A 19755-nucleotide genomic window follows, 5' to 3' on the forward strand; every position below is an offset into this window, starting at 1 on the left:
AGGAAGAAGTCAAACTCTCACTCTTTGCAGATGATATGATACTGTATGTGGAAAACCCAAAAAACTCCACCCCAAAACTGCTAGAACTCATATAGGAATTCAGTAAAGTGGCAGGATATAAAATCAATGCACAGAAATCAGTGGCATTCCTATACACCACCACCAAGACAGAAAAGAGAGAAATTAAGGAGTCGATCCCATTTACAACTGCACCCAAAACCGTTAAGATACCTAGGAATAAATCTAACCAAAGAGGCAAAGAATCTGTACTCAGAAAACTATAAAATACTCATGAAAGAAACTGAGGAAGACACAAAGAAATGGAAAAACGTTCCATGCTCATGGATTGGAAGAACAAATACTGTGAAAATGTCAGTGCTACCTAGAGCAATCTACACATTCAATGCAATCCCTATCAAAATACCATCCACTTTTTTCAAAGAAATGGAACAAATAATCCTAAAATTTGTATGGAACCAGAAAAGACCCCGAATAGCCAGACGAATGTTGAAAAAGAAAAGCAAAGCTGGTGGCATCACAATTCCGGACTTCAAGCTCTATTACAAAAGCTGTCATCATCAAGACAGCATGGTACTGGCAAAAAACAGACACACAGATCAATGGAACAGAATAGAGAGCCCAGACATGGACCCTCAACTCTATGGTCAACTAATCTTCGACAAAGCAGGAAAGAATGTCCAATGGAAAAAAGACAGCCTCTTCAACAAATGGTGCTGGGAAAACTGGACAGCCACATGCAGAAGGATGAAACTGGACCATTTCCTTACACCACACACAAAAATAGACTCAAAATGGTTGAAAGACCTAAATGTGAGACAGGAGTCCATCAAAATCCTAGAGGAGAACACAGGCAGCAACCCCTTCGACCTCAGCCGCAGCAACTTCTTCCTAGAAACATCGCCAAAGGCAAGGGAAGCAAGGGCAAAAATCAACTATTGGGACTTCACCAAGATAAAAAGCTTTTGCATAGCAAAAGAAACAGTCAACAAAACCAAAAGAACCGACAGAATGGGAGAAGATATTTGCAAATGACATATCAGATAAAGGGCTAGTATCCAAACTCTATAAAGAACTTATCAAACTCAACACCCAAAGAACAAATGATCCAATCAAGAAATGGGCAGAAGACATGAACAGACATTTTTCCAAAGAAGACATCCAAATGGCCGACAGACACATGAAAAAGTGCTCAACATCGCTCGGCATCAGGGAAATCCAAATCAAAACCTCCATGAGATACCACCTCACACCAGTCAGAATGGCTAAAATTAACAAGTCAGGAAACGACAGATGTTGGCGGGGATGAGGAGAAAGGGGAGCCCTCCTACACTGTTGGTGGGAATGCAAGCTGGTGCAGCCACTCTGGAAAACAGTATGGGGGTTCCTCAAAAAGTTGAAAATAGAGCTACCCTACGACCCAGCAACTGCACTACTGGGTATTTACCCCAAAGATATAAATGTAGTTATCCGAAGGGGCACGTGTACCCCAATGTTTATAGCAGCAATATCCACAACAGCCGAACTATGGAAAGAGCCAAGATGTCCATCGACAGATGAATGGATAAAGAAGATGTGGTATATATATACAATGGAATATTATGCAGCCATCAAAATGAATGAGATCTTGCCATTTGCAACGATGTGGATGGAACTGGAAGGTATTATGCTGAGCGAAATAAGTCAATCAGAGAAAGACATGTACCATATGACCTCACTGATATGAGGAATTCTTAATCTCAGGAAACAAACTGAGGGTTGTTGGAGTGGTGGGGGGTGGGAGGGATGAGGTGGCTCAGTAATAGACATTGGAGAGGGTATGTGCTACAGTGAGTGCTGTGAATTGTGTAAGACTGTTGAATCACAGACCTGTACCTCTGAAACAAATAATACATTACATTTTGAAAAAAAGAAGAGGGGCACCTGGGTGGCTCAGTCGTTAAGCGTCTGCCTCAGCTCAGGTCATGATCCCACGGTCCTGGGATTGAGCCCCACATCGGGCTCCCTGCTCAGCGGGAAGCCTGTTTCTCCCTCTCCAACTCCCCCTGCTTGTGTTCCCTCTCTCACTGTGTCTCTCTTCTGTCAAATAAATAAATAAAATCTTTAATAAAAAAAAGAAGATAGTAGGATGGCTAAAATGAAGGGGGGGGAAATCAGAGGGGGAGGCGAACCATGAGAGACTATGGACTCTGAGAAACAAACTGAGGGTTCTAGAGGGGAGGGGGGTGGGGGAATGGGTTAGCCTGGTGTTGGGTATTAAAGGGGGCAGGTATTGAATGGAGCACTGGGTGTTACATGCAAACAATGAATCATGGAACACTACATCAAAAACTAATGATGTAATGTATGCTGATTAACATAACATAATAAAATTTAAAAAAAAGCGAACTCAGTGTTTAATAAAGGTGAATAAAGGTAAAATAAATTGAATGCATGTAAATTTCTTCTGTTTAAACAAGGCTTTAAGGAATTTTATTCCATCACTCCAAGACTCAATTCATTCTTGGTCATAAAGTACCTTAAGTATCATTCCTAAGCATACTTTTTTTTTTTAAATTTATTTATTTGAGACAGAGAGAGAGCACAAGCAGGGGAACGGGCAGAGGGAGAAGCAGGCTCCCCGCTGAGCAGGGAGCCTGATGCGGGACTCGACCCCAGGACCCTGGGATCATGACCTGAGCCAAAGGCAGCCGCTTAACTGACTGAGCCACCCAGGTGCCCCCCTAAACATACTTTTAACAGATAATTCTTTCCACCAAAAACAAATCTCCTTTTCCCCTATTCTCCCTTTGTGAATGGGACTATCATCCATCAACCCAGTGATTCTAAGCCCAAACTAAAACTTCTCCCAAACTAGTCTATTTCCAAATAATTCAGAAGTTCAAATTTCTTGATACATCATTTCCTCCATATTCTAAGAACCTACAATTCAGGACACCTTAGTATCTTTGGAGCAGATTATTGTAAAAGTGTTTAACTGTCCTATGTATAGTAGTGACCCCACATACACAAAATACAAATAGAAGAAAAATACTTTCTAAAATGTAAATCTGGGGAAGTTTAAACTCAACAAATCAAATCCTATATACAAACCCGTACCTATCAGGACTCAACTTTAGTCACTCCCCCCTCTCATATTTCACATTCCAGCTTAATAAAACTAGGGGTAGTTCATCATTCCCAGAGGTAGCCTACTGTTTCAAACAAATTTTGGATTGTACAATTTGTTAATTGATATGTAACATGTCCAATACTGCAGAGAATTCCCTTTTACTTCCTGTTAATCCCAACACCCACAGGCAACCATTATTTATACTAAAAATTGATTATCTGTTCTTTAACTTTATAAAAATGGAATCACAGTGATTCATTTCAGTGATTTGTTTTTTGTCTGGCTTCTTTTGCTTCATATACTGTCTTAATATTCACTCACGTTTTTGTATTTGTTAATAGTCATTCTTTTGTTACTAATTGGTAATTTACTGTATGTTATACCACAATTCATTGACCCATTTTCCTACTGACAGGCATTAGGTAATCAAGTTTGGGGCCATCATGAATACAGTTTTTTATATACATATTTGTACAAGTCTTTTTCATTAGGTAAAAACCTAGATGTAGAAGTACTGGGTCATAGGCCATGTTTATGTTTAACTTTATAAGATATTGCCAAGCTGTTTTCTAAACTATTTTACGCTTTTACCAGCCATGGTGAATTGTTCCATTTACTCTACATCCTCATCAACATTTATGTTGCCCATCTGTTTAATTTTAACCAAGATTCTAGTTGGCATGACAGGATACCTCAGAGCAGTTATAACTTGTGTTTTCTTGATGATGAATATGTATTTTCATGTGCTCATCAGCCATTCATATACCTTCTTTTGTCCAGTTCAAAAAATTAGGCTGTCTGTATTTACAGGTGTTATATAATCTGCATACAAGTCCTTTGTCAAAAGTATGTATTAATATGTGATTTTAGTATCTTTTCCTAATCCGTGACTTGTCTTTTCATTGTCTTAACAATGTCTTCTGATGAGAAGTTTTTCATGTAGGTAAAATGTTTAGTTTATAAATTATTGCTTTATGGGTAGTGTTTTTGTGTCTTCTTTAAAAAAATCTTTATTTACCTCAAGTTTATGAATATATTCTATAATATTTTTTAAAAAGCTGTACATATTTAGTTTTTTAGGTTTAGGCATATATTCACCTATTATTTCTGTACTGTATTAAGTAGTTTGAGTTTCTTTTTTTCATATGTGTTTCCAACTGTTTTCTGGCACCATTTCTCCAACTGAATGACCAAGACACCTTTGTAAGTAATCAGTGGACCTTAAATGTAGGAGTTTATTTCTGTACACTATTCTGTAAATACTAATCTTGCTAATATTAAACTGATTACAAGTTTACAGTGAATCTTGAAATCAGATCGTGTCAACTTCTTTTGGAAAATGGTTTTAGTTCATCTAGGTTCTTTTTTATTTCCACATAAATTTTAGAATCCACTCGTCAATTTCAATTTAAAAGCCTGTTGAGCTTGACTGACTTATAGATTCAAGTCCATTCAATTTAGGGGAAAATGACATTTTAACATATTGAGCCTTCTAATTCATGAACATGGTTTCTTTCTCATTTAGGTCTCTAATACCTCTTTGCCGTGTCTTGTATAGTTACTGGTGAACATATCTCCCACATTTGTTAAATTTATTCCTTGATATTTTGTCTTTCTTGTATTTTTATAAATGCATTTTTTAAAATTTCATTTTCCAATAATTTGCTAATAATATCAGTAACCTATTTTTTGTATATTGAACTTGTATTATGTAACCTTCTAAATTCAATGATCAGTTCTACGAAACATTTTGTAGATTCCTTTGGGTTATTTTTAAAATGTTGGCACAATATGAACGGACTAAAGTGTATTACGCTATGCAAAATAAGTCAGAGAAAGACAAATATCCTATGGTTTCACTCATATGTGGAATTTAAGAAATAAAACAGATGAACAAGGGGGGGGGTTAGGAAAAATAAGATAAGAAAAACAGAGGAAGGCAAACCATAAGAGACTGTATAGTTAAGAGAACAAACAGGGTTGCTGGAAGGGAGGAGGGTGGAGGAATGGGATAAATGGGTGATGTGTATTAAAGAGGACACTTGTTGGTATGAACACTGAGTGTTATATGTAAGTGATGAATCACTAAATTCTAAAACCAATACTACACTATGTTAACTAAGCTAATTAGTTTAAATTTTAAAAAATTACAAATAGAGTTGAATAGCAAGTTTATAAAAAGTCAGATATTTAAAACAGTAACCAAATACCATATGCAGTATTGTGAATTGCCAGAAACATCTATACTTCTCTGTAATTATACAAATAAAATTAAACTCAATTTCAAAAATATAAAAATAAAAATGTTGCCTATAAATAAGATAGTTTTACTTCTTCCTTTTTAAGCTTTATGTTTTTTATTCTACTTGCCCTAATGTAAGCAAAAAGCTGGAAAAATTGTGAAAACAGACATCCTTACTTCATTCCTGTTTTTAAAGAGAAAACATTCAATATTTCACCATTAAAGAATGGAATTTGTTTTAGGCTCTTATTAGATGCTCCTTATTCACCTTGTGGAAGTTCCCTTACCTTACTAGTTTTCTGAGAGATTTTTATCATGAATGAATGTTGTATTTATCAAATGCTTTTTTCTCCTATTGGCATTTTTTTTTTCTCCTTCATTCTATTATTGTGATAAATTATACGGAGTTCACTTGCAGATATTAAACCTTACAATCCTTGGGTAAGCCTCAATTAATAATCATGAATTATCATTTACATACTGCTAGATGTGATTTGATAATATTTTGTTAAGAATGTCTGCATTTATGTTAATGAAAAATATTAGTTTGAAATCTTGATTTCTTGTATCTTAATTAGGTTTGGGCATCAGTTATAGCAGCATCATGAAGTAGAATTTGCAGTATTCTCTGCTTCTCTATTTTCTAAAAAAGTATACTGAAGATGGCTATCATTTCTTACTTTGAAGCTTCATACCTGAGTAAAATCACCTATGAGTGAAATCACCTATGCCTGGAGTAATCTTTGTGGAAAAATAATAAGTTCAATTTTTAGAACAGACATAGAGCTAATCTGTACATATTATAGAGTTTATGTCACTTTTGATAAATTAGGTTTCTGAAGGATTTTGTCTATTTCACCTAAGTTGCTGATTTATTGGCATTATTGCTGTTTGTAATATTGCCTTATTTTCCTATTAACATTCTGTAGGATCTGTACTGGTACCTCTAACTTTCATTCCTGATACTGATATTATAGTTTTGACAGGATTATTAAACTTTTTGTCTAATATAAGCATTTTCTAATATATGTATATAGGTGTAGACGTATTTTCCCCCATGTACTTTCTTGCGTTACAGCTAACAAATTTTGATATATTTTCACTTTCAGTCAGAAAGATACCCTTATACTTTCCTTAATTCATATTTTGTTCAGAATTATGTAGTTCAATTTCTAAATATTTGGTAATTTCTTAGATTTCTTACTGTTTTTGATTTCTACTTAAATTCCACTATAATCAGATACTAATGAGCTTTCAGCCATTTGAAATCTATTGAGTTATTTTATGTCCTAATATATAGTCAGTCTATCATGGTGCTATGTACACTTGACAAGTTATTCTGAAGTCAGGGTGTAGGTTTCGTGAATATGAGTTAAGCCCAGCTGAAAGACAGTATTGTTCAAATCCTCTATGTATTTATTTTAAAGATCTAATTGTCCTATCACTGTTAAATCAATTAATTTTAAAATATCCAACAATGATTATAGATTTCTGTTTCTCTCTTTAGTTTTATATATTTAATGAATGCTAAAGCTCTGTTATTACTGGCATACAAATGTTTTCCAATGTATTAACCCTTTAAACACATGAAATATGTTTTTTTATATCTGGTAATACTCCTTGTCTTGAATTCTATTCTTTCTGAAGTTAATATAACCAGATCAATTTTTTTGTGCTTGTTGTTTGCACAGAATATTATTTTCCATCCTTTTTACTTTCAGTCTGTGTCCTTCTACCTCAGTCTGACTCTAGTAATAGGTACTGCAGTTAGGCCTTGCTTTATGCAGTCTGACAATCTCTGCCTTTAAATGAACTTCTTAGATCAGTAATGTCCAAATGAAACGTTCAGCAAGTCACATAATCTTAAATATTCTATTAACCACATCAAAAAGTAAAAAGGAATGAAATTAATTTCAATAATATATTTTAGTTTAATATATCTGAAATATTACCATATCAACATACAATCAATATCTTAAAAAATGAAGTATTTTGCATTCTTACTACTTTTGATACTACAGTCTTTGAAACACACATGCACCACACACACATCTCAATTAGGAATAGCACATTTCAAGTGCTCATGGCTTCGCATAGCTAGTGATCACTACAGTAGATTAAGGTTTTGGGATTTTTTTTTGCCAATTTACTTTTAACACATTAGTTTAGTATTTAGAGGTTAGTTTAACATCTATTTATTTTCTAACTACCCAGTGTTTTTGGTAGTGGTCTTCTCTTGCACTGCACTAATAGAATATTTGATAGTATTCCATTTTAATCCATCTATGGGCTTTTTTCTTCTTAAACAGACCTTTTGAGGTTTTATTCACATACAATAAGCTGCATCTATTTAAGGCATACAATTTGAGAAGTTTTGATATATGCATACATCCATGAAATATTCTACAAGAAATACTGTAAGTATACATATCCATCACCCCCAAATTTCCTTTTACTCTTTCCAACCATGTCCCCCTTGCACTTCCCCACCCCCAAATCCAAACTGCTTTAGTTTGCATTTCCTTGTGTCTTATATAAATGGAATCATACAGAATGTACTCCTTTTCCCCCCCTTCTTTCACACAGCATAATTATTTGGAGATTTATCCCTGATACTACATGTATCAGTGGCTTATTCTAGGAGAGTCTGGCTGGCTCAGTCAGTAGAGCATGAGACTCTTGATCTTGGGGTCATGAGTTCAAGCCCCACGTTGGGCAGAGAGCTTACTTAAAAAAAAAAAAAATAGCTTATTCTCTAGGACTGAGTGGTATTTCATGGTATGCAATGGAATACAATGCCAAAACTGCAATCTGTTTATCCATTCAGCTGTTGATGGACATCTGGATTGTTTTGGGCTTTGGGTATTACAAAAAAAGCTACTATGAACATTCACCTTAAGTTTTTTAGCTTTATTTTTAATGAACATATGCCTTCTTTTATCATGCATCAATAACGAAGAGACAAACAGCTGCATCATTTCGTAGATGTTTAAGTTTTTAAGAAACTGCGAGACTATTTGCCCAAGTAGTTCTACAAGTTTACATTCCCACCAACAGTATATGAGAGTTTTGGTTCATCCACATCTTTTCCAACACTTAGTACGGTCAATCTTTTAAATTTTAGCCATTATAATAGGGGGTGGTAATGTTATCTCACTTTAGTTTTAATCTACATTTCTCTAATGATTAATACTTTGAGTATCTTTTTCATGTGCTTACTTGCCATATGTTTTTGCTGAACTATCAAGTACTTTTGCCAATTTATTACATTGGGTTGTTTGTTGCCTTGTTAAGTTTTAGAGTTTATACAGTCCAAATTTATATATATTCTGGATCAAAGTTCTTTATCAGCTATATGCTTTATAAAGATGCTCAGCTATTCTATGGCTTGTTTTTTCATTCTACTATCAATGTCTTTTGAAAAACTTTAAGTTTTAAAAACTGACAAAGTCCCATTTGTTCTTTCATAGATTATGTTTTTGGGGTCCTAACGCAAGGTCACAAAGATTTTCTACTCTGTCTTCTTCTAGAAGTTTTATAATTTTAGATTTACATCATGTATGGTCCACTCAGAGCTAATTCTTAACTATGGGGTATGAGATACAGATCCAAGTATTTTTTTTTTTTTTTTTAACATATGGATACCTTAGTCAAAAACCAGCTGTCCATAATTATGTAGGTTTATTTCTGCATTCTATTCTGTTCTATTAATCTATCTTTCTTTATGCCAATATGACACTGTTTTGATTACTCAGCTTTACAATAACTTTTGGAAACAAGGAATCAGTCCTCCAACTTTCTCTCTATTCACGTTTAACTATACTTCCTTGTATCTTTTTTTTTTTTTTTCTGGAGATTACATGCAACCTTAATAGAATCTACGTTAGAGTTAATATTCTATCATTTCATATAAATAATAAAAACCCTACAACTACAAAATTCTATTTATTTTCACTTAGTGCTAACTGTTGTCATAGAAACATCCACATACATAAATAAACCACATAATACAAAGGTTTTGTTTTGTTTTTTAATGTACATAAAACAGTCTTTCAAAGAGATTTAAAGAATTAAAAGGGAGCCTTTTTAATTTACACACACATTTACCATTCCTGGTACTCCTGGTTACTTCCTGCAAATCCAAGTTTTTATGTAGTGTCATTCTATTCAACCTAAAGTTAGCTTTTTTTTTTCCCTTTTAGTTAAGTGAAGGTGTTGGTCTCCTGTGAGATGGCTTTTTCCTTGCTATAAGATTTGCTCTTTATCATTAGTTTTCAATATTTTGACTATTATGTGCCTAAGCGTGTTTCTTTTTATTTATCCAACTTGATATTTTTCTTAAAATTTTAGAAGTTTTCAGCCATTATTGCTTCAATTACATATACCTGGCCCCATCCTCTTTACTTCCTCTCTGGAATTCCAATTATACATGTATTAGACAGCTTACCTGTCCCTATATTTTCGTCTTTCTGGGAAACTTAATAATGTCTATCCATGTGTATTCAAGTTCAATAACCTTTCTTCAGTTGTCTCCAATCTGCTGTTAGCCCCAGTGAATTTTTCATCTCAAATATATTTCAGAGATTTCTATATGCTCTCTACTTCTCTTATCTCTCTTAACACATGCCTCTATGTGTTCACTATTTAGTATTTTCCTTTATAGCTTTAAAAATATTTAGTCTCCCTGTCTGTTAATTCCATTATCTAGATCATTTTGGTATCTGCTCCTATTTAATGCTTCTCTATTTTGTGGAATGTTTTCATGCTTTCCATAATTTGTTATTTTTAATGGTATGGTGGATATTGTGAATGACAGTTCACAAAATGAAGACTAAATCATGTCTTCCTTAGGGGGTACTGTTTTGTTTAGGCAAGCAATTAAATTACTAGTGATCCTTAATGTGTTGTCAGCCTAAACTATCTGTTTCTTAACTTAGTCTTAAGGTTGGCACTTACTATAGTGTGTGATCCGTTCTCTTAACGACTGGGCTTTCTGTAGTCTAAATTAAATGCCTGAGGTTCTCTCCAAGATGTCTGCATTCTGACTTCCCAGAACTCTAAGGTCTCAGAGCACTAAACCACCTTTGGAACCACCATTCTTGCTCTCAGCCCCAAAGCACATCAGACCATGCAGAGTTCTCAACCGGCACACAGGCAGCCCAGCTATTATTCAAAAATGCTGATCAAATGAATCCCCACACTGAATTCTGACCCCTGCCCTACATTCAAACCCCCGGAGAACTTCCTTTTTCAGGACCTTTCTCCACAAATCCCAGATGTCTGAGCAGCTTTGAATTCCAATCTGTCTTTTTGGCTCAGTGAGACTTCCATACTCTGCTTAGATTCCCCTTTCCTGTGCTATAATAGCAGAGTACCCCAAGGCAGAAAGCCAAAGTGATTATGGGATTCACCTCATGTGATAATAATCCTATTCCCTTCTTTCAGGGATCATTATCTATTACTGTCTGCTGATCAATTCCAGACAACAGTTGTCCAATATATCCTATACAGTTTCATAGTTGTTGATTTTGGAGGGCATATCAGGGGGGAGAAGGGAAGGCTGCTATCAGTTATTATGTCATAGCCCTACATATTAATTTTTTAAAACATTTCAACTATTCATCACTATATATATTGTTTTAAAAAATGAAACTAGCAAAGCAGCATTACAGACAGTTGAACCTGTTTAATTATTTGTATACCGTACTTTGACTATCAAAACCATGGCCTAGTGATTTTGCTTTGTAATCATGGAAAAGTCAATAATAATGATGTGTGGGCAAATTCATTTTCACATCATTATGACTACATTTGGTAAGTACTTCATTACAGTTTTTATTTAACTGAGCTGCCAAGAATGTGTATGTGTGCGCCAAGGTGTACATATACATAAGCAATAGCTACCTGAAGTAAATCAAAACGCTTCTAATCTTTTACAACCCTTTTACTATCCAGTACAATTAATTCCTCAAGCAAGTAATTCAGGAAAGGAACTTTAGTTTTAGGTAAACAATGTAAAATGCAGGGTTAAAAGTAAACTAATTCAGTTGTTGTCATCATCATCATCAGATTCAAATTCTGGCCCATAAAACTAGGGTCCAAAACTAGTTTATATTTGTTTAGACAGACATTACAAACAACCAACAATGTTATTTCAGACATATACAAGAAAAATACCCTAAGTATGAAGATAATAGGGAGATAACATTAAAGGACTCAATTCAAAGAATTAAAATATTGTTAGAGTAAAGAAAAAAGGGTGAAAGCACACAAAAAAGACAACTATGCAGCTGAATCTTTTTATTTTTATTTAGTTGGGCTTCAGGGCTTGTGGGATGTAGAATACTTAAAACACAGTAATTCCCTTTATCTGCAGCTTTGCTTTCCATGGTTTCAGTTACCAGTTATCAACCACAGCCCAGAAGCAGATGATCCTCCTTCTGAGATACTGTAGCTTAATATTGTATCATAATGCCTACATCATTCACCTAGCTTCATCTTATCACACAGCCATTTTATCATCTCACATCATCATAGGAAGACAAAGGATGAGTACACCTTTTTATTATACTGTACTGTTACATTGTTCCATTTTTAGTTGTTGTTAATCTCTTAATACGACCAATTTATAAACTAAGCTTTATCAAAGGTATATAGGAAAAAGCATAGTATATTTAGGGTTTCGTACCACCTGCAGTTTCAAGCATCCACTGCAAGTCTTGGAACATATCCCTCAGGGAAGCAGGGCGACTATGTAAAAAATATTCTAAGAAACGCAAACACAAAAACTAAAAACAAAAGTAAAAAAGAGGCAAGAATGAGGGGACTTAGAACATGAAAGTAAAAGGGTTATATTTTTGTGATTAAAAAAAGGCAATCAGACTTAGGTACTTGCCCACAGAAAGCATCAAGTTTAGGTTTTTTACTTTTTTAATACATTTTTTTACACACTTCACATACTTTTTTTTTCACACACATATACTCTAGTAAAATTTCCTCTGTAGCGTTTCAACAGAAACATTTAAAACATTTAACATAAATTATAAAAGGCTATTCTGATAAAAGACTAAATTTTCATTTTAACATTCTGCCCCATAAAATGGCAAATAATTAAGCAACACTGTTAAGAGAGAAACACTTACCTGTAACCACCATGCTGCTCATATTAGAGTTCGGACTACTGAGAACACTGCCTGAGAGTAGTTCGTCAGATCCTCTCTATAAAAAACAAACAAACACATTAGCATAAGACATCTTTAAAAATATGAATCTGTCACTTATCTATATTTTCCAAATATTCACTGAAAAACAAATGTCAGCTGTTACACTACTGGGAATCGTTTAAAATTTTAACCCCTAAAATAGAAAACTAACTCCACTTTCTTGTCAATCTCTCCCTTTTCCACAAAGCCAACAGTTTTTCCTTCTTTCCTTTCGCCTAAGTATTGGTTCACTATCGACAATAAAACGTTTTCTTTTTTTGCTTTTATTTTTTAGAGAGGTTTTAGGGTTACAATAAAAATGAGAAGGCGGCAACAGAGATTTCTATATACTCCCTGCCCCCACACATAAATTAAGGCCCTCATCATCAAAACCTCCGACCAAAATGGTACAATTATTACCAAGGATCAACCTGCAGTGACACATCATAATCAGTGAAAATCCAGTTTATCTGAGGGTTCACTCTTGATGTTGTACATTCAATGGGTGTGAACAAATGTATAAAGACATATTTATATCGTTATAATGTTGTATACAGTATTTTCACTGCCCTAAAAAATTCTCTATGCTCTGCTTTACTCATCCTTCCCCCAACCCATCCCTGATGAGGGAGAGTTACTTTGGAAAATAGTTTGGAAGTTTTATAAAACAAATACACTCTTACTACATAATCCAACAACTGTGCACCTTGGTATTTACCCAAGGGAGTTGAAAATTTAATGTACACACAAAATCCTGCACACAGATATTTATAGCAGCCTTATTCATAGTTGTCAAAACTTGGGAGCAACCAAAAGTCTTTCAGTAGATGGAATAACTAAACTGTGGAATGTCCAGACAATGGGATATTTTTCAGAAGTAAAACAAAACGGGCTATCAAACCATGGAAAGATAAGGAGGAACCTTAAATCCATGGAATTAATTTTTCTTAAGAGTGTTAACTGTGTCTTGATTCATTCTTTTGCAAGTGGATGTCCAATCGTTCCAGCAGCACTTAATGAGACTGTATTTGCTCCATGGTGTTGCATTTGTGCCTTTGTCAAAGATAAGCCAACTATATTTACGGGGGCTCTACACTGGGCTCTCTATTCTGTTCCACTGACCTATTTGTCTATTCTTTCACCAAAACCACACTGTCTTGATTACTGTAGCTTCACAGTAAGTGCTGAAGTTGGGTAGTGTCAGTCCTCTAATTTTGTTTTTCTTCAGTATTGTGTTGGCCATTCTGGATCTTCTGCCCCTCCCCAGAAACTTTAGAATCCACTTGCTGGTATCGACAAAATAAATTGCTCTAATTTTGATTGGGACTGCATTAAATCTACAGATCAAGTTGTAAAGAACTCACATCTTGCCATATAGAGTCCTCTTATCCACAAACATGGAATATCTCTCCATTTGTTTTGGGGTTTTTTTTGTTTGTTTGTTTCATTCATCAGAGCTTTGTAGTTTTCCTCATATAGATCTTCTTATATTTTGTGTTAGATTTATACCTAGCTATTCATTTTCTGGGGTGCTGTCAAGAGTATTCTGTTTTTCATTTCAAACTGCATTTGTTCACCACTGATATACAGAAAAGCAACTGACTTTTGTATATTAACCTTAATCTTGCAACAGTGTAATAATTGCTTCTTAGTTCCAGATTTTTTGTCATTTCTTTCAGATTTTCTACACAGGCTATCATGTCATCTGAGAACAACAATTTTATGTTTTCCTTCTTCTTCTGTATACCTTTTATTTCCTTTGCTTGCCCTAGCACATTAGCAAAAACTCCCAATAGAATGTTGAAAGGAACTGATGAGAGAAAATGTCCTTGCCTTGCACCTAATCTTAGAAAGTATTGAGGTTCTGACCATTAAGTATGATGTGAGCTGTAGTTTCTTTGTAGATTTTTTTCTTTTAAGATTTTATTTGTCAGAGAGAGAGAGAGAGAGAGAGAGAGGGAGAGTGCGTGTGCGCACAAGCATAGGGAGTAGCAGGCAGAGCAAGCAGAGGGAGAAGCAGGCTCCCCGCTGAGCAGGGAGCCCTGACTCAGGGCTTGATCCCAGGACCCTGGGATCACGACCTAAGCCAAAGGCAGACCCTTAACAACTGAGCCACCCAGGCGCCCCTGTAGATGTTTTTCATCAAGTTGAAGAAGTTCTCCTAAAACTAGAAACTATTACTAGTTTTTATCATAAGTGGATGTTGGATTCTGTCAAATGCTTTTTCTGCATCTATTGCTATTATCATGTGATTTTTTTTTTTAGTCTGTTGATGTGATAGCTTATCCTAATTTTCATTGTTTTTATGGCAAGTATGCGATACAGCATTAAGAAAAAGGACTCTGTAGTTTAGCTACCACCTACCAGCTATGTAACTAGTAAATTACTTAACTATTCTAAGCTTTAACTTCCTCATTCGTAATATGGAGAGAACATTTACATCAAAATCCTTGGGATTATGTCATAATACATGAACAGTGATTACCAGACAGCATGTCTGACCCACGTCAGCAGTGTTCACTATAATATTCCCAAGGGTCAACCAAGCACAGGGTCCACATATAATTGTTGACTAAATAAGTGAATGAATGCTTATTATTAACCATTGCCCTAGTTCTCAAAAAAGACTCCCATACTTTTCAAAAGTATACCTGACTTCTTTTTAAATACGTCTTATCAGTTTACTTTTTAGACATTTGTGAGAGTCAAAATCCTTCCACCCCAGTGGATTCATAAGTAATTCTGGAGATGAGGAGTGAGGAATCTTAGATCTACTGAAGTATAAAAGAAAGCCTGTAATTCTGATGTGATGCGTGCAGGACACTCCTTCCTACAATGTATGTTCAAGAATGGCAAAGTCTTGTCAATTTTTAAAAAATGCTTTATTTGTGGGCTTTTTTCTCCCTCAAATGATTTCACACATACTGCTAGAAGAGTAGGTTTAGCAGCCTTCATAACTGAGTCAGCAGAATATCAAGTTATTTGAAATTCTAGATATTTTTACCAAAATTATTGAAAATGTTTATAAACATTTTTAAAAAATTATGTTGGTCTTTCCAATGAGTATCAAGCTTACCAGTTCTATGACCAAAATAAGTGATTCTACAGTACTGAAAATATTAATGTTTCCACATTAACTGATGGGACAATTTTATTTTATATATCTTGGCACAGATGCTTAAGTTGGAAGAGATATAAAAATCAAATGACTCAATAAAAACAGTAATTGATAGCTGTTCCACAGTCATGGCTACTGAAACAAACTGAATTAGAACTTAAACTCGGATTAACAATCTCTACTAAAAATATGTATTCTTAAAATTCATCTAAGATGGAATGTCAATTGATCTTAGATTCAATTAAGAAAGGAAACGAAGTGTTAAGATAGGCATTAATGTCCCTTTTTAAATCTGAACACGGAAACTTTTTCTCCTGTGTAACAAAAACGACCATTTCAGGAGAAGTGAATATCCCACAATCAGGAAAATGCTAACATGCAAAGATACAATCTATACGTAAAAGAAAAAAATAAGTGTAAAAAATAGTATGAGTAGAAAAGTTACAAATATGAGTAGAAAAATTGAATGACATTTTATTTTCCTTCCAGTACTTGAAATTTTTTTTTTTAATCTTGGTTATTGAATATCCTGTTCATCATAATAGTTTAATCCAAGTACCCAGGTAGAAAAGCTGCTTAAAGCTACCAGGAAGGCAAGCAAGAATTGAAGACTGACCTTGACAAGAGTCCCTGGGCTCTGTTAGGTTTCAGGACTGAGAACTTCCCAAAGACTTTCTTTTCTGGAGAAGAAGGAACCATGACCCAAAGTCATGGGGACAAGGATGCCAACAAACATCAAGTTCCTGAGAAAAGTGAGATTCTCAGAAAAGAAGGTACTCGGGTGAGTATTTCTTTAAACATAGAGGTGGTGCTGCCAAAGAGACATGCACTGGGTGCTAGCTACCTACTAGAAGCTGTGGAAGCACTAACTCATACAACCAATAAAAATACAGAATACGGATGGCAATGATACTCTGAAAAGGATCAATAAAAAACAAAAATTGAGTTTTAAACAAAACAACAGATAGAAAACCTCAGGGTGAGAATAACTAAAGGAAAAAACAAATAAGACAGCACAATTCTATATTATCAGACCCTGCAGACAAAGAACAAAAGCTTAGAAAATAATGAAGGAACAAGATGAAAGAAAGTTGGCCCAGTGAATAACCAAGCAGACTGATACCATTTTCTTAAACCAGCAGGACTTTAGCTTATGAGAAATAAACTTGTCTATTTATACCACTACATTCCGCATTTAATACAGTACCCTAGACTTCACCCTAACATATATTTACCTAAAATATGAAGAAATGGCACTGTAATTTTAACTGGCTATCTCTATAAGGGGGGAAAAATGAAACTGGATCCCTAATACAATATACAAACAAAAAATAATTTTCTGATGATTAGAAACCATTGTAAAAACATAACTAAAAATTTTTGTAATGTATAAAAATACCTTCATGATCTGAATATGTGAGGATTTTTTAAATTAAAACACAAGAAAATGAACCATGAAAAATACTGATAAATTCTCCTACAGAGTGGCCACAAAATCTCTATGAAAGAAACTATTCCAACAGATAAAAACTTAAAAACCATTATTAGAGACTGCTTTAAAGATTTCCAACAAGCAACAGCTAAGATTCCCATAAAAACAAGGGAAATATTTAAATGGGTGAAGAGGAACATACAAATAATTTTAATTATGATGGCACAGGGAACTTGTGGCCGTATTGAAACTCTATCCATTAAAATTAGCAGCTTTTGTTCATCAAAACACAGCATGAAGTGCCAAGAAAAGCTACCAACTAGGAGAGAATATTAACACATATAACCAACAGAGAATCAGTAACAATAATACATTAAAAAAACCTACAAAATTCAAATTTTTATTAGGCAAAGATACAAACAGGTATTTCATAAAATTTCACAAAAGTAGAAACACTAATGGCCATAAACATGTTGAGGGAAAATAAAGATGTAACACCGCATTAATAATGGCAAAATTAAGGAATTTAATACTTGACCAGGTGCTGATCAGAACGTGAAACTGCAAGAACTCTTCTATACTACCATTAACATGAACTGGAGCAATACTTTGAAAAATAATCTAGTACTACCCTGTAAAGTTCAACATACTCTCCATCGTACCAATACTTATTCTTAGATATATACTCTCAAAAACATTTGTACACGTGCACCAAGTAATACAAAAATGTTCAGAGCACCACTGTTAAGTCAGAAATGGTAAATGACCCAGGTGAAGTCCAACAAGAAATGAGATATATCAGGGTATTTTCACAGACTAATACTACACTGCAATGAGTATTACATAACTACAAAAGCATGGCTGATAATTAAAAACACTGTTAAAGTAAAACACGAGGCACAGAAAACATAAAATGGGCATACCATTTTCATAAGACTCAAGAAAACACAGAATAATACATTTTTGCTATATACATGACAAAATCATATACAAAAAGGATAAAATAATTCCTGGCAGTCACTACTCATGGCAGGGTGGAAGGGAGATTAAAAAGAACACATAAGCATACGCAACAGCACTGATAACATTCACCACTAATTAATTCCAAATATTTAGAAAATTCAAGTCCAAAAAGATAAAAATGTGAAGTTCTCCCCAGTTCAAAATTTATTATCATTAAATTTATTACAAATCCTTTCCAAAACTTTGTATTTATCTGTTTCTAATATTCATACAAAAGAGAATCACACCATAAATGCTGCTTCACACCGTCTTCCTTTCATTTAATAAGACAGCTTAGAGATTCTTAAAAAACTCAACACTACTAATGAACGTCATTTTATCAACATTTTCATAGCATTCTATTATATTGGTGTACCATGGTTTTTTAAATTCTCAAGCTGGTATGTTTCAGTTACGTGCAATTCATCCCTGTACTTAAATACAATGAAAGTCACAAAAGCAGATCATAATCTATGTAACGAGTAACTCAAGAAATTCCATAAAGAAGAAATTGTACAAACCCTATTTGCTCACAGTAAGACATTTTGATGAGGAAAAAGAAAAACAAAAAAATTCAATTGTATTAGTTTAATTTGATGAAACTTGGATCAAAACGAGCATATAAACTTCAAATACAGACTATTGTGAAAAATTAGAAAGTTACCCCATTAAAATAATAGGCAAAAGATTAAACTGAAAAGCTATTTCATCTTGCTCACAGTGAAAACCAATTCAAATGAATACATTTATGTGCCATCTCATATATCAAGACTAGCAAAACCCCAATTACTGAACAATATACTCTATTGGGCAGGCTATCAGGAACAGACACACTCATATACCTTCCATACAGCAGTACCAAAAAAAAAAAAAAGACAGAAATTTCCAAGCCACGGAGTGATTTCCAGAAGTTATAGCTGTTATAATCTGCATACACTGCCACTTTCTCTCTAGGGTGATGGGAGGGAAAATGTAGGAAGCAATTCACATTTGTTTATATTAGATCCAAAAATTAATGAAAATGATGGGATAGAAAAAGCAAATTAAGAGTGGACAGGAATTTAAGAATCATTATAAATGTAGTTTGTTTTACTTTTTACTTGGGGAAATAAGCCAAAAATTGGGGGGGGGGGGGGTCCTAAAAATCAAAACCAAAATGAAACCATTAAACCTAACTATCAACTTGACAGTAAAACTACACGCAGAATTCTCTCAATAAACTTCAGAATTCTGTAATTATACTATAAGGATAAAAATAATTGCAAAGAAACCTTAAACTATATTCAGTAATTACAATGTCAGTGTAGTACTGATGTTCCCTTAAAAAGAAAAACTAGGACTAGAGGAGCAAGATGGCGGAAGAGTAGGAGACCTAAATTTCGTCTGGTCCGAGGAACTCAACTAGAGAGGGATCAAACCATTCTGAACACCTACGAACTCAACAGGAGATCGAAGAAAAGAATAACAGCAACTCCCTGAACAGAAAAATGACCACTTTCTGGAAGGTAGGAAGTGTGGAGAAGTGAATCCGAGGCGATATACGAGAAGATAGACCACGGGGGAGGGGGCCTCCGTCAAGCGCTACTGGCAAGTGATAGAGCAGCAGAGCACAAAATCGGAACTTTGAGA

The 19755-nt window shown here is 34.5% G+C and overlaps 1 protein-coding gene across 4 annotated transcripts in view; it reads right to left on the reverse strand.

Annotated features, from left to right (window-relative positions):
* The window catches only part of PTBP2 (polypyrimidine tract binding protein 2), a 94122-nt gene that overhangs the window by 49448 nt on the left and 24919 nt on the right, over positions 1-19755 (reverse strand). For all 4 annotated transcript variants that reach the window (XM_032423062.1, XM_032423058.1, XM_032423047.1 and 1 more), the window contains exon 3: positions 12515-12590. In XM_032423062.1, coding sequence (XP_032278953.1) covers positions 12515-12590 — 76 coding nt within the window. The remainder of the gene's footprint in view (positions 1-12514; positions 12591-19755) is intronic.

This window comes from Phoca vitulina, unplaced genomic scaffold, assembly GCF_004348235.1.
Source record: "Phoca vitulina isolate PV1807 unplaced genomic scaffold, GSC_HSeal_1.0 scaffold2, whole genome shotgun sequence".
Classification (NCBI taxonomy): Eukaryota; Metazoa; Chordata; class Mammalia; order Carnivora; family Phocidae; genus Phoca; species Phoca vitulina.